Below are 24,351 nucleotides of genomic sequence, written 5' to 3' on the forward strand. Positions count from 1 at the left end.
TCACTAAGTTGGATCTTCCGACATGATAACTATTCCAAACACACACCAAAGATCGTGAAAGAATGGCTACACTATCGTTTTGCGAAAAATTTGGATCAACCTCCACAATTACCAAATCTAAACCCCATTGAAAATTTATCGATATATATTGTGAAAAATGCCCGCCAAAGAACCATTTTTAATAAGGAAAAGTTGAAACAAATTGTTACAGAAGAATGGCAAAATTCCCGCCAAAGAACCATTTTTAATAAAGAAAAGTTGAAACAAATTGTCACAGAAGAATGGCAAAATTCCCGCTAAAGAACCATTTTTAATAAGGAAAAGTTAAAGCAAATTGTCACAAAAGATTGGCAAAAATTCCCTCCCGAACTACCAAAAAAACGGGTCACATCTATGCATAGACGATTAAAGGCAGTGGTAAAATCCAAAGGACTGCAGACAAAATATTAATATTTCAGATTTCATTGTTTTCGTCTGTATCAATGACGCATGTAATTGATGCATGTATTTTTGACTCATGAAATTTGATGCTTTTCTCTTTTAGTTGAATTATTTCTTTTTTGTATTTTGATTTAGTTAAACGTTTATAAGTAGTTGAATCCTTCACGAATAAGTTGACAATTACATATATCTATTTTATATTATAAATCAATAATATATTTGAAATAAAACATTTTCTGTATCACTCATGGGTATTTACTTTCTTTTGACGCTCACTGTATCAAATTTTTGTTCCAATCGAATGAAAAGAGGACATTCTAAATATACATTCACTTCCCTAGATAATTGTAAAATACAAAACACTCGTATTTGCAAATAAACAGGAGAGTCTAAAGTAAGTACACAAGTTGTTTCCTTTAGTTTAATCTGACGATTTCTTGCATCTGATATAAGGAACCCACGTCTTCCCTGATAACTGAGACGCTACTATCTGTCGGAAAACAATTTTCTGTGGTTGGTGTCTTACAGTTTAATGACGTCTTTCATGGAAAAAAATGTCTAACACGGCCTTAACTTTAAGGACTTCAATTCATTTTTGTCCGAAATCTTACTTTCTTCTTCGAAACAAATGACGATAATCGCTTGAAGCATGGTCTTAAACATATGTAGGAAAAAAGAAAGATCTCCATCCTTCACAAGGAGCCACGGAGAGGGTTGTTCACTCCCCCCCCCAATCATTATTCAAAATGCCTATTCTGCAAAGGAAGCGACGTTCTTCTTTTTTCTGGGTTGCGTTCGCAGTTCTCTTCACATTATAATTTTCTTGATATCTCCATGGAACTAAATGCAGAGTACCTACTATCACAACGAAGGAAAATATTTCCTTCGAATAATGTTTTAACGCCCTCTCAGCATTTTTAAATGCCAGATGTTTTTCCATGAATTACACATTTATCCCGCAGATTATTTTCGTGTGTGCCAGAAATTTTTCTTGTGTTCATATAAAGTCTGAGAACGCAACATAGATGCAAACATTATTTTATTTGATAGAAACACCATTATTTTTTAATCAAAGAATAAAATAGCAAATAATTGAAAAGCAAAAATAATAAAAAACATCGTTTACCATGTTAAAATGTCAAATGAATAATACTTTATAATGTGGTTAACATGAAAATTGTTTGGTAATTACCTATGTAAATAAAAAGAGCTTATGAAGTGGTTGTTATTAGGGAAATTTTTTTGCAATATTTTAGCTTTTGCTACTTGCAACGCTTAAACTTACAACGCTCGCAATTGTAAGTTAAATAGTTTAGAGTGAAAAGATGGAATAACTATAACTAAACTCCAATAAAAAAATAACATAACTTAATATGCAATAATCTGGAAGCATGTATAGTTAGAAACGTTTCGAACATCGTTAAAAGATATCATCAAGGATTATGCTGTTTTCTTAATACAAAATGAGTGAGCTAATAAACTTTCCCATTAATACTGATTTTGTACATTTGGAAACTTCACAAATCGAAAGAAGAACTCCAAGCAAAGAAGAGAAGAAGCAAAGAAAGCATTTGTATGCATAACAAGATGTTATTTTCACCATCTCTACATTTTCATAAACAAGCAAACTTTTCCAAACTATATTGAAAAATGAATCAGGAAAAAGGATGAGATATTTTGCTAACATCAGATCGAATTAATTATTTTTAAAAATAGGTCTGTTTTGAAGTTGACATTCAACGACAGTTTGTGAAGAGAATATAAAGACTCTAAGAGAAAAGAAATATCATTTAGGATATGTCATTTCCAAAGATGCATTCTTATATGAAAATAAAGTTGCATGTAATTAAAAGAATCGTAGTAGGTTTCCCAATACAAAAAATAAGTAGCTGCTGCCTCACTTAGCCTAAATCGATCAGAAGAAAGATTCAGATATATCGATGATTGAAACTTCCAAAATAGAAAATGCGAAGTCAAATTCCTTTCTAAAATAAATTACTTTTCGAAATTATGGAAATACGCAATCGGGAATGGAAAAGCAAGGATATGGAGAAGCAGTCTTTGGGATTTTTACCATCAATATTCGATTCCTGTGGCTTCACTCTTTTGTTCGATGTTTCATCGGATAACTTTACTGAGATGGAGAAAGCGACCCCGCCTTTCCACTCCTTTGACGTCCTCAACTGGAGTAATATTACATAATCAATAGTAATCATATGCTTCATTCTCTTGTATACATACCGATACGTTATATTTCTTCGATCGAAAAATGCACTCTTTGGAACAGGCAGAAGTCACAATTTCTTTCTGTTGTTTTCTATCCATTTGCTGTATCGAAAAATCGATGAATACGCTCTTTAGAGAAATTTTCATCAAGGGAATGCTTTTATTAGTTTTTTTTAAGAATTCGGCGAATGAATGGCTACACTATGAACAATATAATATTCGTTCCAATTCATTTTTTATAGTATGTAATTTATATAAATCTAACTGCATTCATTGAAGTCAAAAGTTGCCGTCGCAACATATTCGTTTTAGACAGAATGCAACAAACCTTTACCTTTAACTTAAGTGTATTTAAATTTGATCCTATTTAGAAGAGTGAACTATAAGAAACTGTGACCAAATTGAGTTTTGAACTTGTTCTGAATATGTGTCGATTTTTCTAATAATAATCATTGAGGGTTGCTGTTCTGTCCCAAAAAATTGTCTCTCACCGTGCCGTGACATACGGAATGAGTTGATTGTGGATGACGTGTCATAATGAGCGACTAATGTGAGGATATCTGAGGCAAAGATGCGAGCCTTCATCGATGATGGGCTCTTATTTCAAGCAATATAACCATATACGTAAAGCAGCGCATCAAAAACAAGCAATATTTTTCAGATTTGTAATGAATGATGGCATTGTGCATTTGCAACCAACGTATTAAATATTGATATGACTATAGTCTTTAATCAATTACGTGCGTGTAAATATGTCAATTCCTATCTTCATTTGGAGTGGCCGATGTGTCATTTATTATCTAATAAAAAAGAAATATTATACACTTTATTATCAAATTTTGCAAATTTTAGTATGCAACTATTTGTATTGCTTTCTACGTGTATATTCAACATCGCTTCACTTTAAAAAGAGGGCACTTGAGGGACTTTCAAAAATAAATTGCGTAGTTAATTGGTCAATTATTATCTGAAATCTTTTCAAAAAGAAACTTATTTTCAAAAGCAATTCATCTCATTGTTATTATAGAAAGCGACCGTTTTCAGTCATTGCTATGCATTCTCTCCGTCGCCTGCGTGCGTTCGTAAAACACCGTTGTCTATTTAGAGCATGGAATCTGCTTCGTTTCATTCAGTTTTTCAAATGAAGAACCAGAGAGGTTAAATCTTCTTTTGCGATCCTTAGGCACTTTGTTAAGATAAAACGAGATGAGGGATTTACTTTAATCTAGAGATAGTACTCTCAACTAAAATGGTGAATGGGCACTCATTCCCTTTTGGATGGATGGAAATGACGAGTATTTGACAAATCGGCCAGTTAACGTAAAGTATGTGTGTCTTGTATCTCTGAAAAGAGAATGATTAAAAATGGGTTTAACCATGTGAAAATGTAAGGAACTTCAGTAATATTTGTCATCTTGCTTTTAGTTGGTAAATTTTCTTATAAGAAGTTGCAAAGACTTCATCAATAAGATTATATTATTAGCTTCAAATGCTTAAATCCTTTCGTTATAATCACCTCTTTTGTTTACAACTTGTTTTTTATGATGTGAAGCAATATCAGATCTGTTGCAAGGTGTCAACATAACTAGAAAATCCGAAAATTTCAGGGAAATCAGGGGATTTTATCTATTGGGAAAAATCATAAAAAAAGTCAGGGAATTTCGTAAGACATATAAAAATCAGGGAAAATTGCGTAGCCGAGCACGATTGGCATTTCACCTTATCATTTCTTTACATGCCAAAAAGGGTATAGCAACAGCAACCCTGGATAGTAATCTCTCAAGGGGATGGCGAATTTTTAGAATTTCATTCATTCAATTTCATCATTCAAGAAGAGCTACAAGCTGAAAAATAGTGTTCATAGCAACATTAACTTTCGGAACGATCGGATTTCGCCTTTCAAAAAACAATGTAAGAATAATAAATTGTTTTTCAACTGCTCTCTACTTTCTAACAGTAACAGTATAGCTGAGAGAGGATTTTCGATTTTATTGTTTATACAGAAGATATATAAAAAAGCGCTCATTTCAAAAAGATTTATTTATGACAGTATTCAAACAAACAACGGAATAAATAATTTTAAAGTGCAAAAACAATTGATTTCAAATGTGAGGAATTCATGAATCAAATAAGAAAAGTGTAAAGAAAAGAAAAAATATTTGGAAATTCGAAACGAAAAAAGGGGGAGCAGTATATCAGATCACAGAATTAAAAGCAAAATAATAATAATAATATAAATAATAATAATATAAATAATAATAATATAAAAAAAATAATAATAATAATAATAATATAAAAAATAATAATAATAAAATAATAAAAATAATAATAATAATAAAAACATTGAGGCAAGTACAGAAGAAGAAGAAATTGCAAGTCTTAAAATTCCATAAAAATTTTTTAAACTTTGTAATTCCCTTAAAGCGAAACAGGTTGTTTTAAACCAAGCGTTTTTTATTAGTACTAAATTAATTGGTATTCCAATTTTAAAATTATTACTATATGTAATGTTTTTGTATTTTAATTGTAATAGGTAAGCATTTATTTCTTAATTGAGTTATAATCTTTAAACTAGAATTTTTCATTTAGTATTATATGTAAAAAAAGGAAATTAAAATACTTTTGTTTATATAGAAATGCCTACATTTTTGATTAGAGGAAATAATTTCTTATGATTTGTTAAATCAAAAAAGATTGAAAGAAGTATTTAGCAATTTCTTTTGTTCGAATCTTTGCTAAATAATATATTTCATATATTATTAAATGAGTAAAATCATACTATTTTTTTCCTGCAATGTGTAATTCTAATACCTATGCAAAACGCACTCATTAGTTATTGAACTATTTAAAATTTTAAGCAAGCACCATAATAACCTTTACTATTAAAATAATATGTATTGCAAAGAGTCTTTTTAATGTTTCTTCGATTTCTAAACCAATTTTAGAAACAAAGTATTTTTTTCTATATAAAAAAGTTTTAGGATTTTTTTAAAGTTTTTTTAGGATATTCATTCCATTTTTTCCACATTAAATAACTCCTAAAACTATTTTTAATTATGTATATTGTGCTCATAAAGTGATTCTGAATTGGGAGAAAGCCAGAAACTAATAAAATGAGTAGTGGTAAGTCAGAGAAATATTCCAAATTTAGTCAGTAAAAAAATTAAGGAAATTTTTTCACTGTTTCTGTAGCCACCCTGTGTTAACCCTTTGCGTTCTCATTAAATGTGGACGTTAGGTGTCGTGCTGGACGGAATTCATTTCCGCTGAGCTAGCAGCGATACATAATATACAAGATTATAATGGGATTGCTTCATTCCTTTGTAAAGTTCAATCTTGTAAACACAATAATATGTTTTAATGCAATATTTTATTGTAAAAATTACTGTTTATAATTCGCCATTATGTGATATCTTTCAAAACAATCTCCAATGTGAAGTCCTGGTTTCCTATGACGTCACAAAAATAATTCGTTTTCGGTCTTCTGCCCTCGATTTTTCTGTTGGAACAAGCAGCACAATCTTTACTCTTGACAGTACCGCAATATATGCCATCTGCCATGAAGTCCTTCCTCTCTATCGAGGGACGATCTCTACGATGCGGCTTCCAGAAAATCAGTTTCAGTTTTGCTTTCATAATAAACCAGTTTCAGTTTCATAATAAATGAAAATAGTTCTGCTCGTGCCATCTATGAGAAATGCAACGTGATCAAAGCCCAACTCACAATCATGCTCTGATTTTCTGCTTTGATGAGCCTATTACAGTTTAACATGAAAAAAAAAATTTCATGTACGAAGTATACAAAGGAAAAATATTCTAATCGTCAAAATAATTTTGCTTAAAGATTTTGACGAATCATCATTTTTGAGTCTGAAAAACACCTTCATGACCTCCCTGAGTCTGAAGAACATATTTTTGGGATGATGTTGGTCTGCATGAGAACATGTTGCCTCAAAAACTCTTTAAGCTAGATGCATGAAATTTTACATGTGGACTTTGCACTAAATTCGTAGATTTCTTTCTAATTTGGCCTGTGACAGCATTTGAATTTAATAATCGTAGTGCAAGTGGGCTTGCAAATCGAAGGATCGTAAAGAGTGGAAGGCGATCAGTCACTTCATTTTCTCGAAATAGGATCTCTTGGGAAGACGATCTCGCACAATGGCTTTCCCACTTACGTTCCGTAGTACGACGCTATACATTAGGATTAAATATTTCTAAGGAGAAAGAAATGTTGATCTGTTCACAACCAGAACTTGTGACGGATTCATTGTTTGTGCTATTGCGTCATCCTTTAACCCCTTCGCATGCAGTGACGAGTCTGACTGAATCTTTAACTTGAAACTCGTAATGAAGTGAAAGTATTCAGCCATTTAAGAAGCAAAAATCACTTAAAAATGCTTCCATATTTCAAATGCCTTTATATTATTATAGAAATTAAAATAATAATAAATGTAGATAGGATGCGTCGTCTAATTAGGAAGTGAAGTAAACTCGTAAGTCAAGGAATGAAATGACAAAATCTAAAGTGGTGCGTTTCCATTGGCCACCACTAAACATGAGATTCATTCACTCACGGGAAGGTGCATTCATCTGGCAAATAAATGTATGCGACGGTACACATCAGTCAAATGATAAGCGCATGTGTGTTAAGTGTTAAATTTTGATTACTCATTTTATATGAAACACAAAAAGTATCCCAACCATCCAAAAATGTGACCTCGACGCGATTTCGATTCCTCCAAGTCGAACATTTCTTTTTTGGCCTATCAACGGTCTATGAACTCAGAATCCAAAGAATGACGAATGTGATGAGATGTAATATGCAAATTTCAATAGTATCGTATATATTATAGATATGTCATAGTATGCAAATTGTATTTAGTACGATAGATATGTTCTATTTCTGTCGAAATTCTTGAATTGGAAGTTTTTCTGTGAAGAATAGGGGCAAGATAACTCAAAAATGCAGTTGAGGTTTAAAGTGTATCACGTAGTTGATTAATCAAATGAATCGATAGATGAATAGTTAATTTCTGAAATTTTAGTAAGTAGGTACTAATATTATTGATATGCTGTAATAGCGTATTATCATCGAAGGCACCCAAATTTTAGTGCAAAGGAAAGTGGGGGAAAATTTGATAACGAAATTCTGAGTTTTCTAACATGAAAACAAATTTAATGAAATAAAAGTGTGTAAGAAAAATGCATATGAAATGAAAAAGATTGAAAATGGATCTCATTCAAGAAAAATTAGTATAAAAAACAAAGTTGAATTGCTTCTGGATTTTTTTTTTTTTTTTGAAGTCTAGCCAATACCTAATTAAGGATTTTGAAAGCAGGGAGAGTATGAGATTTGTAGTCTTTGGGAGAGAGGGTTTTTTTTACCAATAATATTGGATTTCTAAGACTTCACACTTTTTTTTATTTGACGCTACTTGAAGTAACTTCACTGGGATAAAAGACGCCCACTTCCGAACTTTCCACCTTTCAAACGGAGAGATATTACATAATCAATAGTAATCATATGCTTCGCTATTCTGTGCATTGCCGAAATGTAACACTTCTTCGATCGAGAAATAGACTCGTTGAAGCAGGCATACGTCACATTTCTTCTTCCCCATCCACTTGCTACATCACTAAATCAATGATTGCGATGCATTCATTCGGCAGCTTTCGCCCTCCTGCTTTTCGATAACACACCCAGCGGCTCCTTTTCTCTCTCTCTCTCTCTCTCTTTTCATCCATTTTACAGTAAATTTTAAAAAAACTAATTTTAAGTTTCCATAATATTTATAATAATAAATTATAGTTTAAAGACTAAAAAGTAGAAGTTAATTAAAATAAAAACAAGTTCTCTTTTTAAGACTTTAATAAAAATATTTGTGATGTTTTTTTTTTGTTTTTTTTTTTTCATTTCTAATTTACTTTCCAAATATTTTTTCTTTTAAAACCCGAACATGATTATATTTGTGCGATATGATTTCAACATAAAAATTGAAGAAAATTTTCTTTTTCATCTGGACTTGAAATTTTAACAATAAAAAAACTTGTGTCTACCTACGTGTTGATACACAGGGGGATTATAATTAAAGTTACGATTTTACAAATAGATAATTTTTAAACTACTGACCAGATTGACTTGATATTTCAGCAGAACAATTGTAAGGGGATGAAATTTTGTTTAACGAAGGAAAAAAAAGTGGTTCCAAAATGTGCCGATAGATGGTGCTGTCAGGGAAAAGCTCAAAATTGGAAAAAAACAATAGACTTCAGGGGTTTATTAAAATTTTATTAGTGATAAGACAAGAATACATATTTATAGTAAAAATACATATTTATAGTAAAAATACATATTTATCGTAAAAATGACATAAGTTGTTTGATATGCCCTCCGCCTTGTTCCGCTATTAATTGGAAACTGAAACGGCATGGTCCACAACAGATCGGAAGGTATTTGTACAGATACATTGGATGTGGTGGGTGATGCATGCCTTCAAGTCTGCTCTATTCTCAATCCGTCTGCTGTAAACAACATTCTTCAGATACTCCTAAAGGCAGAAATCACACGGCCCTTTTAGTCAGGGAACGTGGCGACCACGTTGTTGGAAAATGGTGGCTTATGATCCTATCATCTCCGAAATGTGCACTCAGAAGCTACTTCACAGAAATAGCAATGTGCGAAGGAACGCCATCTTGCATGAATATTGTGCGATCCATACACTGATGCTGCTGAAGTGCCGGAAGTGCATGGTTACTCTAAAGTGCTTCATACCGCTTGCCAGTAACGGTGTAGGTAACGGGACCCAAAGGTGTGATGTCCTCGAAGAAAAACGGACCGACAATAAAGGCTGCCGTTATTCCGCACCACACAGTGACCTTTTTAGACTGAAGATGTAATGGTTGTAGCTGAAACGCATTCTCGGCCACCCATATCCTTTAATTTTGCATATTTACAGAACTGTGAAAACGGAAGTGTGCCTCATCTCAGAACACAAAATGTTCCATGGCCATCCGTTGTCCACTTCCATCTGGACAAGAAATTGTTGTGCAAAAGTTTCACGTGCTTTCAGACCAGCAGGTAGCAACTGTAACACATGAGTTATCTTGTGCGGATAATACCGCAAGATATTCCATAGAACTTTGTACACCGTGCTGATTTGCATATCCGGCATTTGGCCAACTCTGCAACTTCATATGGTTCTGCAATATTGTCAGGAGGAAGAAAAATCTCCTCCAATTGCGAAAAATTCTTTTATTACGAAAACTTATCGAATGATCTATCTGCACTGAGGCGTAAATTTTGTCGGTAGATCCCTTCCGCTGGATGTGATTGAAGAAAGAAAGACTTCAAAAATGGATAATTTTCACAATCTATTTTTGAAAATTCAGGAGATTAATCTTGATCTACGAAAAAGACAGGTTTCATCGGAAAATAGAATTTAAAAAAAATTTTTAAGTTAATAATGTTTTTCTTTACAAAATCGTTCAGAAATGGAAGGAAAATGCCAAAATTTGCTTCCTTTGGTTTAATTGCATTGCATTTAAGGCTGCTCTAGCAATCCTGGGGAAAAAGCATCCTATCTTTTGGACAAGCTGACAATAGAAATGAGCACATTAGCTTTTACGTAAAATGTTCCATTTCATGGACGAAGAATAATCTCAAAGGCGAACTAATGTGTTGGTGCAGCAAAGATACGAATCCCTTCATGATACTTTATTGCTATACGGAATATTTCCATTTTCTTTCTAGTCTTTTAATATCTTTAAATCTCGTTAGGGTGATTTCTATATTGATCAAATTCTCGCAGCTTTTCTATTCATGAGCAGATTTAATGTTAAGTGCAGAAGATTGTCCTTGTGGCTTAGACGATAGAGTTGTATCACATTTTCTGAATGGATAACTTATTTCAAAGAGTTTTAGCATTGAACTTCCTGCATCCAGGTTTCTTGGGCTTGTTGATTAAAAATATTAATTCTTCTAAAAGTAATTATCTAAAAAATGCTACAATCTTGTCTTAGCGCTGCTCAATTGCAAGTGTTAATATTATACAGTTGGAATACAGCATACTCAAGTATAATAATTAATTAGCTTTAGAAGAAACTGTTTCCTGGCGTCCTAGTGTAGGGGTAGCGCGTCTTCCCCAGTGATCTGGGCGTCGCGAGTTTGAATCCCGGTTCGGGCATGGTAGTACTTCTTCTGTGTTTTATCTGTGAGGTGTGTGAATGTGCCCCCCTGTAAAAAGGGGCTGTGCAAGCGAATGTGACGCATGAAGTTGCTAAGTCGTACTCTTGGCCCTAGTTGGTGCTACTAAAAAAATGAGAGACGCTCACTCGGCTTAAATCGCTGACATCAGTGGGCTTGTACAGTGCCATAAATCACAACAACAATAGAAACAGTTTAATACGGGAGTTTCTCTAGCATAATGCCGGATCGTCTAAAGAAACGTGTTTGAGATGTCGTATACCTTAGCACTGCCCGTTGCTGCGGTCATTTCTTATAAAAACCTTCTGATTGGCAAAAAACAGAATAACATTAAATAAAAAGCATAATTTTTATGGATATTATTTTACCGATAAAATGTTACTCAAATAAAATGATAGCTTATTGTATTTCAATAATATTCATCACAAATGAATTTTTCTTCACTCAGTAATATAGTAAAATATATAAAAATATTTAATATATTCCGTTTTGTGACTCCCAAGAGAGATTTTATTTAGCTGTTGGATTTGAGAATCTCTATAACATCTGGTGTATCACCTGAATCATAGATAAAAGGTTGAAATTCTATGTAGGCTTACTTTTCATTTAGTTAAGAATAGTTGAGTTAAAACTCAACTATGCTGTTTAATATTATTGAAATGAGGGCTACAAAGAAAATGATTTTTCGTGACAAATTATTCTACAGAAATTATTTTTGAAAGCGTTCAGAAAAGAGGAAAAATAATTTGTTCCAAATTTTATTTATGACAGTTTTCTTTCCAAAAGAGTTTGTTTTAAATGACTAAAGATAGTTCAGTTTGTAGTTTACTTTTCGACTTGGGACTTTAATAATTTTTCACTAATCATGAGAAATCACACGCATTAAGCCACAATTAAAGCAGTGGACTGGAATTCATAAAATTGCAGCTAGCTCAACATTTTATATCAATGTCATAGGTGGGAACTAAGTTTACTAATTATTTGTAAAATAAAATTCTGTATATGTGCGAAAACAATCTGCATGATAAAAATATAATACATGGGAAATAAACTAGTTTTTGAAACAAAGATAAAATGGTAGATAACCTGGAAGAATAACTCTTCGTTCTTTTAGGATTAGAAAGTATTCTATGCCCCATTTGCATGAATTTACATGCATCGAACTTTCGAGAAGATTATAATACTAAAGAATCATGAATCATTTACTACAAAAAATATATCCTTGCAGAGGATCACATTTTTAAACATGACGAAAGAGGGAAAATAAAGGCATAAGCACATTTGGGAGAAATGCACGTAAGATATAAAATAAGGTCCTATTTTGGATTTTTTTTCAAATAAAAATTATTTTTGTTTATTTGATTCGGTTTGCCGTACGGAAGCGACTTGGATGAAGTTCAGAGAGTGAAACGATTCAATACAATCAGGGCAAACTACATTTCCTTCTATTTGGAACAAAACGCAATTATATTTGTTTTTAAAAATTAGAAACTATGTTGTAATTTTTTTTAAAATGTGCTCCATTTTTAATGGAAACCGACCATTTCCTTGTGTATTTTGAAAAGCGTCATTAGAATGAAATTAATTCTAACAGAACGCGTGGCTATGCTAATTTTATGGTTGAAATTCGACAAGAATGTATTCTTGTGAAGTGCTGAACATTTTGCATTGCTTATATTAGCATAAAGTTGAAGAAAATCGATGCAATGGGTAAAATATTGCAGAATGATAAAAAAAAAGGTCTATAAATTCTTAAAAGATGGAAAAATAATGATATTAAATGGCCGTTTGCGCATATCGTAATGAAAGGAAGAAGCACTTTGTAACATTAAAAAATTAGAAAATATATTTATAATATGAATGGATATTCTACAATTTTGTAAATGAAGATTACTTTTTAAAAAGTTCACAACTCACTTCTCTTACTTCAAGGGTTATTAGCTGTTTAAAATGCCACATTAATGCGATTCAAAAATATTTTTACCCTCATGAGAACATTTAGCCATTAAAATACAATTAATTCTAAATTTATTGTTTATAATAATAAAATGAGCATTTTGAATTTATATTATCCAATTATATTCGTATATAAGAAATTTAGATGTTGTTAAAATTAAATCAAGTTTAAGTTGTAACTTCAGCCTATATTTATTACATTTAATTGAGTGATTAGAAATTCAGTTTTGAAGAAGTATAAAGTGTTGAAAGCTATTAAAAATGTTAACTTTGTGTAATAAATAGGCTTATATCACTTTTAATTAAAAAATGCTGAAATTATTTTTAATGCTAAAATTTCTTTACTTTATACGGTCAGATAAAGTATCTTAAAAGTATTTCTTTCTTGAATTAAAACCTTATCACAGTATCCAAAACGGGAAATTAATGGAACAGAAGCTTGAGACTTTGTGTACTTAAATGAATGTAAGATGAATATTTTAATAATTGACATTTTTACACTATGGGGACCGTATAAGTATTTAACTATTACAACTTTTAATAATCAACGTTTATAGATTTCAAAGTGTATTCATATACATTCATACATTTATTGCAACTTTGTCTAGTTCATTTATAGGTAACATTCATTTTGGAACTTGTTCTGCACACCAGTTTCAGGATTCAGTCGAGTATTTATTTGTATTTTTTATGTAATAATCTTCATTCGTGTTTTCCCAGAAGATGCACTTTTGTTTATTTGCCCTAATTTCGAATTTCTTTTACTACTTTTTCTACTCAGTTAAAAACTTCCCAATACTGCTTTTACTACAAACCGCAAATATTTACTTGTTTTTTCATAAATTATGTATACTGACTTCTTTTTATTTATTTGTGTGTAAATAAGTAATTATTTCTGGTTTACATGATGCCGGTACCAGTTGAGAGGCTGGCATTGGCAAAGGGTTAAATGAGATAAAGTGGCATTGTTTTGTATATAAAATTAATATAATCTGAAAGATGCGCCTACTACTATAATCAGGCGATGTTGACAAGATATATAATAAATATTTCACCGAAACTAGAAATAAATTTTTTCCAAGGTTTCGTTTCTTTTTTGAGAATCAAATTCTTGCGAATTTTCCCCTATCATCATCAGAGACTCGAGAGATAGGTCCTATTTGCGTGATGAAATTTTTAAAAAGTTGGAAAAGTGATAAGTATCATTAAAAGTACATAAAAAACTGTCAAGTATTATACAGTTCCTCTCACCAAGCTGAGGTCAACTAATTGGAGACACTTCTCCGAAGTTTAGAGGAAACTCGGAGATTATTTGCACTATCCAACTGTTAACTATATATTTTGAGCCTCTAATCGCTTCTCTGGCATTTTTGTCGACCTTTGCTGTTTACATTATTTGCCTATGATCGACATTTGCTGTTTATATTATTCTGAACTGGTATGAATGATATTCCTATTACATGCTGCTCTGCCATTTCGATCATAAAATAAGTTCAGTAACATGCTATCTAGATTAAATGTTCAATTGCAATCATGCGCATAAATACTCCTTACAGATTCTAAGTGTAATTTATTTTAGGGAAGTTCAGTTATGTGAGTTTTACAGCGTTTCGTTGGACTTTTAAGCGTAAATGTCTCTCATTCAGAATTCAAGAAAGACCATAACTTAAGAACCAATGTTAATTTTAAAATTTCTGAGTAATCCCAGAATTCTTTCATGAGTCTTCTTTCATTCTTCCAGCGTATAATCCAGCTTATAATTTAAAGGGAGAGTAGACATACAAAATGTTCTGAAACGGCCATCTTTAATATTGATTGCAACATAAGACACAGATGACCATTGTCTAAATCCGCTCTCTTTTTCAATTCTATTCCAGGTTGACTTGAAGCACAAGCACCAGAAAGAGGAAGAACCCGAGATCCCCATGGGCATCGACCTCAGCGAGTTCTACCTCAGCGTCGAATGGGATATCATGGCTGTTCCCGCGAGGCGAAAAGAACGATTCTACAGCTGCTGCGAGGAGCCATATCCGGACATCACATATAACATCACCATTCGCCGGAAGACCCTCTTCTACACCGTCAATCTTATTATCCCCTGCGTCGCCATCTCGTTCCTTTCAATCCTCGTCTTCTATCTCCCTTCCGACAGCGGGGAGAAAGTATCTCTATCGATCTCCATCATGCTTTCCCTCGGAGTGTTCTTTCTTCTGTTATCCGAGATCATTCCACCGACCTCACTGACCGTTCCATTGTTGGGCAAGTACCTTCTGTTCACCATGATTCTGGTTTCATTCTCGGTCATGGTGACCATTGCGGTGCTGAACGTCAATTTCCGGTCACCGGCCACCCACCGGATGGCACCCTGGGTCAGGAGGGTCTTCCTCGAGATTCTGCCGAAATTCCTTTGCATGGAGAGGCCAGACGACGGGGACAACAAATCCTCCGATTCTTCAGATACCAAATCCGGTGTACTGATCAGGACATTCGACGAGGTAATCAGCGATACTGTTCCTGGAGCTATCTTGGATAGGGAGAGAATAGTGGCTAACGAGATCGAATGTTCCTACATCGATGGACACCATGGGTCTAGCCTCCAACTGGCAGAGACCACATCACAAGAAAGGAGAGAGAAAGAAGAAGCAGAGAGGGCTGTCCTTAATGTCCGATTCATTGCTCAGCATATGGAGAATCTGGATTCATATTCTGATGTAAGAGACTGCATACATATTTTGTAACATTTTCACTTGGTATGATTTCATTTCAATCAGACGAAATACTGAAACCACAATCGTTGTTTTAATATTGTTGTCTCCTCAAGCAAATTTTTTCGATTATGGTTGTCAATAAGATAGCAAAGTGTTGTTCCCACTGAACAGCCATTTCTGTTGTCCATGACTGGTTTCATGATCTTTATGAGTCATAACTAGGAAGTAGAGCAATTTTAAAGAAATTACACCCATCGTATTTAGGAATCTGGTTGAGTTAATTGCCTGAATTACTACGAATAGTAATTTCGAGCTCTGTCCTGACATCTAAAAGCCCAATACGAGTGGTCAACGCAACGACCCCTCAGAATGAGGATCTTCTGGTCTTTGGTGATGGCCCATTAACCAATTCTGTGCCCGTCTGGGAAGCTAAGAGCTCTTTATTTATGCGCTAACTTCTTGTTTGCATATTTCCGGTGTTTCTCCCGGAAAGAAAACATCAAAAAGAATAACTTTTTCGCGCATACTTTGTAGGCAGTAGAAAAAAATGCAGCCACTAGGAGAATTAAACTCCTTTCTTAATAATTACTGCACCCGTATTTTCCCTATAAATTAGAAAAGGCTTAGTCCGAGTTTTTTTTTCCCCTTCAAGTAAAAATAAATTAGCTGAAACCTGTATTAGTTATTAGCTATCTTCAAAATATTTATTAAACATTTTTTATCAGTATTTTCAATATTTAGATACTCTGAATAAAAATTTTACATTTTAATTGGCTAAAACTTTTAATGCATCCCGTTATAAATATATTTGATGAAATAAACGGGGAAAACACTTTTTGCTTTCAGATAAAATACAATATTTATAAATAATATTTAAAATGTGACAAAGTTTAGAAGCTTCCAATTAACTTCCAAATGTTTATTTTTTCTCTCTGTACGATAATTTTTCTGTATAAAAGTGAATGTTTGTTTATCTGAACCTCATACAAATTCACAACACTAGCGAATTCAAACTAAATTTGGCACTCTGTTCCTGAACAATTCGAAAGATTCACTGTGATATTAAAAAATTGTCAAACCTCTTTTAAGTTGGTGAAAAGATTTGAAAGATCTTCCATCTTCGCCGTAAACTTAGAAGAAATTCACCACATGAAAATTTATTTTATATCATGTTAAAATCCAAAAATAACTTTTCATTTTATTTCCACGACTTTACTTTGATTTTCAGTCAAATTTTTGTTTATTTTACTGAACGAAATTTGTATCAGCTCAATTTTTTTTTTTTTTTTTTTTTTTTTTTTTGTGAAATGTTAAAATCAGGTGGTGATTTTAGAAAATGGTATTTTATTTGAAGATATTCAGAGAAATACCAATGTCCTTATTTTCTTTTGGAGATCTAGGATGATTACCGTTGCTCTTTGCAAATCGACGCCGCAAGAGTTCCGTTTCCTCTACCGTTTTTCAAGACCATGAGCTCTGTTGGAATATTTTCTCCTTTAACGTTAATATTCACGACCGTTGTGAGTATCTCCGTTTCCTGTGTCAGTCCATCGGCGAGAATCATTTCCAAAATTTTGTTCCGGACTTAATGACTTAAGAAGTTGGCATAGCTTTTGCCCAGCTACTGAATGTGAGACACCTGTGTCAGCACAAACCGCTTCTCGAGTGTTACAAATAAAAATCACAATTATACTTGTTGAATCTCTCTTTCTATTAAAAAACTGTAAAAGTTCATATGGTTGAGACTTGACGATAAAGTGGCGTCTTGTCGAGCTATTGCATTGCATGTGCTACATTTGGCTTTATGGCTGCATTCCGGAGCACCGCAGCCATAACAGATGAGCGAGACTCAGTCTATAAATGCTTCTTCCAAGGGCTCTGTCATTGTGAATGGAATCCTGCCAACTTTGACTGTGGATACCGGGATCCCGTCTACTGTGATCGGGAATCCCTATCAGAGACTCCCGATCATACTGAATTTTAAAACATTTTTAATAAAAATTTCGTTTATGATTTGTCTTCTGGGGATCTGACTGTTTCTTGTGGCCTTCCATACCTGAGGTTGGTGTTTTTTTTTTTTTTTTTTTTTTGGTCTCAAATTTTTGTACGCGTCCTATTTGGCCATCGGGTGTGATCCATTCACACAATACATCCTTTACTTCTAGAAGGACACGTTCCTTCATTTCATCGACGATCATCAAGTTTTTTAGTTGATCAAATTTCTGAATTCCAAGTTTTATCTCGGGCTTTTTTTTATGCGTGCGAATAGATTACGCGATTTCTCTGTGCTTAATTTGAATATTTTCAAAGGCATATCTTCGATGAGGTCAAAATCTTGAGATGTCCTCAGATTCCCTTCCAATGAGTTGTACAACTTTATTAGGTAAGACGCCAAGCAAATAAGCCACTCACCTTTCTTTCGCGAGTTCGTCAAAAATTTCGTTTGTCTTTGAAACAAATTGAGGAATCTTCTTTGGTGTCAAAATTAAGAACTAAATTTTTAATTTGCTAATTGAGTTGATTTGTAGAAGCAACACTAGAATTTGTAGACGAATGCGTACGCTTTTGAGTAGATGAAGTTTCTCTAGTTGAAATGCATTTTCGCGAGAAATTCTCTCTTCGTCTTTTGCATTTTTCCCTGTTATTTCCTATTATCTTTCTGTAATTACAATATCCAGAAATTCCGGAAAGAAAAACTTCCATCGTAATTTTTATTTTTCAAAATTAATTCTTAAACCTCACTAACAGGCGCCACTTTTGGAATTTCTATACCCATTTCTTGAACTAAAATGATGAAATCACATTTACGCTCTTTTTCTCAAGAGATTTATTCTGGAGTCACGCTTTATTTTATCACTTTGATCAATCTTTGATAGTCAATTATATAACATAGCGCTTTTTATTATTTAATATCTTTTAAATAATATCAACATTGTAAAAATGTTGAAAGTATTTGTTAATTATTTGTATTTCAAAATCGCTTCCATAAAATAATATACCTAAAACTATATTTTTATTCTTTAATAAAATAATATTTGTCCACATTTGTGTAAAGAAATTAGAAAAAAAAATTTCATTTTTCCATTGCAATGAATTTAGCTACAATTATAAAGAAGAGAATAAAAACAATATTTATAACATGAATTCAAAACTAAATACGAAATACTTTTATTTCATCACAGACTTCTGAAAACATTTATTAATTTATATATATATATAAACGTCAACTCAACATTTCCTGCTTGAAAACTACTTTTTTTTTTCTTTTTTTCCGGAAAAGAAAGCGTTAACTTCCGGTGATACAGAACTTAAATTTATTAGCTTTAAGATTCTTGCTAAAATTTACTCAGATAAAGTTGAGTTAATCAAATTTGCACACAAACATAACTCTTTCAAAATGAAAATTTTGAAAGAATTCCTATAAAAATATTTAGATTTATTTTTATATAAAGTATAAATTTAAAAAAAAATAGAAAATGAATACATAATGCTCGTTCTTTCAACGTTTCTTTTACACGTCAGCAATAAAAATAGACACACACACAAAAAAAATGCATTTAATTATGTTAATGTAATACATTTTTGATTACGTCTGTCTGCAAAGATATTAGCATAACACGTAATATAAAACACATCTTTTTTAACTCAATTCCTACTTTCGCAAGAATTGAACTCGCATTTTTCACCTTTTCGTGAAAAGTAATGAAATCCTATCATTTTACCGATTGAGCTACTGCCTGGTGATTTCCATTTTCATTACACACTACTAAAACTCTATTTAAAGTATTAAAAGTTAATTAAATTTAATTAGTGAATTAACATTTGAAAAAAAAACTGTATTAACATCAAGTGTCATCCACTACATGTTTAAAAAAATGTATTTGAAGTTGCGTGGAAGAATAAAAAGTATTTTATTAACGATTGAAAATTTGAACAAGATATATAAATATATATAGGGAGAGTGTGAAATAATAGTAGGAATTAAAATATAGATTGGAAAAAATTTGGTACATATTTTTTACTTAGAATTTATTGATTACTTTCATATTTATGACGAAATCCGTCGATGAGAGATCTGTTTGTCAATTCGTGAGCATAAAATCTCAAACACAATAAGCCAGAAAAATGGAATTTGCTCCATGGTTTTATCACTAAAGTTGTTGGGCTGCATAAATTTTTCTTTCACTGACAGAGTGATTGTCTACGACTTCGTGTTAATTCGTTCGCATTGTCAAAATATCAAAATTACTGTCTTAAAATTTCGGAGTCACTGGTTAAAAGAAAGCGACTCGAACTGCATACATACCGTAACGGCCGTAACTGGAACCGTAACTGCATGCTGTTCATTGTGCTTCTTAAATGAATGTTCAGTATTGTAGGAATATAGAATATAATCGAGAAAAAGTCGTTCATAAAATGAGTCAAAACAAAGTTTAAAGTACTGCCCCCATCCGACTTATTATTGTTCAGCATATTGTTTCAAAATATTACCTTTCATCATGCGCTTGAATGATTGTTTCAGATTTCCCCCGTCAACTCTTCCAGTAACATCATTATCACTCAGCCACATTCAAATATTTTCCTTCCGGTTGGAATAATCTCTTTCAGTAGAGGCGCCGCATTTCATAAAGATATCTGAATTGTGAAGGATTTGGAATTCCATTGGGATATTTCCAACTTAATGACAGATGGAAGAAATTGTGTCTTATATTTCCTTTAGAGACAAAAACATACTTCTATTTATTATTTTCTCTTACACGAAAATCTGTTGCTTTATTGTCAGTGTTGTATTAAATTTCTAATACTTTTAGGTTAATGTTTTACTTAGAGACGGCTAACTTTTCGAAAAAAAAAAAGAAGTGTTTTGATTGACAGTAAATTCTTAGTACTCGGTGATTCCTTAAAATTGCTTGTATCAACCCTCCTGAACTAAGTGGAATTCACTCCGCTAGCATACCCCTTGGAAGCATAATCAAAAAATAAATCAAATATAAATTGTTTCATATTCTAATTGATCGATTGGATTCAGAAATTGAAAAAAAAAAATACAGTTTTGGTCACAAAACCGTATACCAAATTTCATTCATATCGAACATTGCTTTCAGTTATAATGTTCAAATAGATAAATTGAATACAAATAGACAGACAGACGAGCAGTCAGTTTTATAACCGATTTTGTCCAAACTTTGGTGTAAACCTAGAGTTTTGATAATAAATCTAAACACCAAATTTCATACATCTAGGTTTTTGTGTTACCGCTTTCTTATATATGCGGTTGAATGTATAGATTTCCTATTGACAAAATTTCCAAAATAGATCTGCCAGAATTTGATAGAAATCTACAATATTATGTGTGCCAAATTTCATCTGTTTAGCTGTTTTCATTTTTGAATCATCTCGTTTATGATTCAAAAATGAAAACAGTAGATAGATGCTATTTCGAAAGTCATTTGTTCAAACTCATGTAAGTCTTAAATTTAAAAATTCCTCAAAATCTGAGGATGAAATATTTCTTTCATCAGAAAATAAAAATATTCACCGATAATTTCATCAGATGCCTGAGTATTACAGAATCATTTGAAATTCCCTTTTTCAATCTAGCAAATGAACAAATAAAAACCACTTTCCGAAATCCATTTCTGGAAATTTAGACGTATTAAAGCGAATGAAGAAACGCATGCCGCTCCCCCCCCCCCCTTCTCTAGAAAATAACTACTCAGAAAAGAAACAGAGAGGGAAGAAGAAGGAAGGGGGGGGGAAATGAAGCAGTTCTCTGCTTTTGAGGAGGCCGCCAGGAGATCTATAGCACCGATGGGGGATTGGAAAATCTGAAGTACCGCATTTCTGGTGATGTATGGTCGGCTCGCTAAATCTATCTTACGCTGCTATTGTAAAAGGGGATTTGACAAATTAATTTCCCTACCCCCGATCAATGGCCGGTATCGATCCCTTGGGGGAATGGATTCATCCTTTCGGTTGCTAAATCCCAGTTTTGTGGGGACGGATTCGGCGCAGAGACAACACTTTGGGTCGGATTGCTTTGGGATTTCTGATTAAAGCATCGCAGTTAAATGAATGAGTACACGGCCGGTAAATTCGGTTCGCACAGTTTTTTACATTCTCCCACTGAGTGATGACACACTCTTGAAAGAATAAGCGTTTCGTTCTCATTGGAAATCTGAGTTTCTTCAATGACTGTTTCAGGAAATGGAAGAACTCATTGTCCAAGTCAATTCATAATATCAAATACTTCGACGTCAGCTGCGAGCCGATACAGTTGCAGTGAATTCTACAAAGGAAAAGGCCGCTAAAGTATTATATGAGATTAATTATTTCCTTATCTGCGAAGAAGGTTTTAGAACTCTTAAAAGTTTTTTGAAATTGCAACTATTTCGCAATAAGAAATTCAATAAAGAAACTTTTTATAAATCCACTTTAATTTCTTTTCTAAACAACAGAATTTTTAAAATATTATTTTCTACATTTTTTTTTTTAGTTTTAAATGCATATTAAATTATATTTGTTACATAATCAATATCTAATTAAAATAAAGCAAGTAGCTGAAGGATGTGTTTTGAAAATACGAAAATAGTGTATTGTCATTTGTAGCACATTTCATTTATAATGAGTAAAAGTGAAAATTCGATTTGAAAATTCTATCTTTTGAAACATAAACACAATTTTTAAAAATTGCGCAATGATAATAAACCTGCCATTAACATACAAGTGCGCAACATTCCATTTCAGCAAAATAAACATCCAAAGTAGAGCTCATTTTATTCCAAAACAATGCGTTCTGATAAAATTATCGCCAGCGTGAAGCTGAACAAAAGAGCCGCGAAGGGGAAGGAGAATTATCTCTGAGTTAAAGCGATTAAATGCAGTAAAGTTAGGAAATGGATGGTGACAAAAAAAAAAAAAAAAAAAAAAAGAGCGAAGGCTCGGAGAGATTCATATCTAATCTCAGGAACTGAAGTGGCATTTTAACACCAGGCCGGATGCAGGGGCGAGCTTCCATCGGAGATATTCTCTCAACGGTTTATCAGACTCGAGGAGCCCTTTCACCCGTGATCAGGGAGGGAAATGAAAAATTCGCGCAAGGGAGAAAAATAAAATAAAAAAAAGATCAAACTTGAACGTGTGAATATTTATCATGGGATTCAAATATCACTACATTTGATAAATGCAGTACCGATGCAACGACACGAATTACAAACAATCCTTTATTCTTTCTTTAGGAGATCTCATTAAAAGACCTATTTCTGATATTTTGAAACATTCATAATTAACAATTTTTTTTCAAATGAATCAAATGTAACAAAAAGTAATTTAAAAAAAAATTACCTTCAACTTTTAAGACTTCAATTTAAAGTTCATGAGCATAAATCTCTTGGAAGCTCCTTAATCTCGTTTGAAAATCATTTTTTTTTTCAAATTCATTACCTGATGACATGATTTGTATGGAATTAAATAAATAAAATTAATTTTTTTATCCCCTTATTATTGAAAGATGGCTTAGTTTTATTTTAATACTTGTTCGAAGGAGGTACCATCTTGTGATGTACTGAGGAAAATCTGAATATTCAATTGCGCAGTAAAAATAATACAGATTATAAAATATATTTAAGCTTAAAACGTAGAAAGTAATCGAAATAAAAATGTTTTAGAAACACGCTTTTATTTGCATAAATAAATTATTTATTAAAAATTCTGGCATCAAAACAAAATAATGAAAGCGGAAGTATTGAACGCAATGCAACATCTACGGGTCATAAGTAGGATCGTTTCAAAATATTCATTTATTTTTAATTCAAATAAGATTAAAATTCCAATTTATTTTAATTATTTATGTCGGCTATTCTTAAATCGGTTTCTTTCTTTTTATATTATTGATTTTGGCAAATTCAAACTTTTTAGTATTCTAATAAATTATTAGTGGTATTAGAACAACTTAATTTACTATTGAAATAACTCATTCATTTAATTAAAACAATTTAATTTACTAACATATTAAATTACTTTTTAAATTATTAGTAATAACAGAAATAACACGTGATTCCCATGACATGCTATATATCAGCAAAATCAAAACTAAGATGTCCTAAATTAAAACTATGAAATGGAAGTAAAAAAAAATATTGACGTTTAATCTTCTTAGTGACCAGGATGTTTATCGTCTGGTGAATTTACAGATGATAAAAAAAGAACGAAATAAATAACTGAAAATGGAAATGAGCAAAAATAGAGAGAGAGAGAGAGAAAGAAAGAGGGGAATAGACTACGGAACCGTAAAGTTTGCTACAAATGACGCTATTAGAAATTAACTTTTTGAAAAATAATTTTAATGGTTCTTGATTTCGTATTTTAGGTCCATGCTAAATCAGTGAAAAATAAAGTAATAATAAAATAAACGGATCCAGTTTTTTTGCTGCAAATCACCAAAAAATAATTGCCAGGAAATCAATTAATTATTTTGATCATTTTTGCTTTGTGTTTAATAATAAATGTTCCAATAATAAGGACCTCAAAATTTGTTTAAATGGCAACGGAATTAAGATGTCATATGTAGAAATTTTAGTATAAATTCTTAAAATTTTTGGGGAAAGTAATGTTTTTTAAAAAAATATCTCGAACTGCAGTAAAATACATCAAATCTGAAGAACAAAATATTTAGAAGAAAATTGCTTGCAAGGTACGTAGTGTCACGGAAAGTAATTGAGAAACATTTTTAAACGCCTTAAAAATATTTAATTTTGAAAAATAGGCCTTAAAAATTTTCTCGGGGAAATGCGCAGATAACTTCTTTGCTTTCCC

General features: G+C 32.2%; 1 protein-coding gene across 1 annotated transcript in view; it reads left to right on the top strand.

Moving 5' to 3' along the window:
• LOC129968352 (acetylcholine receptor subunit alpha-like 1) overlaps positions 1-24,351 on the top strand; it is a 174,317-nt gene that overhangs the window by 145,372 nt on the left and 4,594 nt on the right. Inside the window, exon 5 of the mRNA XM_056082236.1 lies at positions 14,707-15,540. Within this exon, the coding sequence (XP_055938211.1) occupies positions 14,707-15,540 (834 nt within the window). The remainder of the gene's footprint in view (positions 1-14,706; positions 15,541-24,351) is intronic.

The sequence above is a fragment of the Argiope bruennichi genome, chromosome 1 (genome assembly GCF_947563725.1).
Source record: "Argiope bruennichi chromosome 1, qqArgBrue1.1, whole genome shotgun sequence".
NCBI classification, from domain to species: domain Eukaryota; kingdom Metazoa; phylum Arthropoda; class Arachnida; order Araneae; family Araneidae; genus Argiope; species Argiope bruennichi.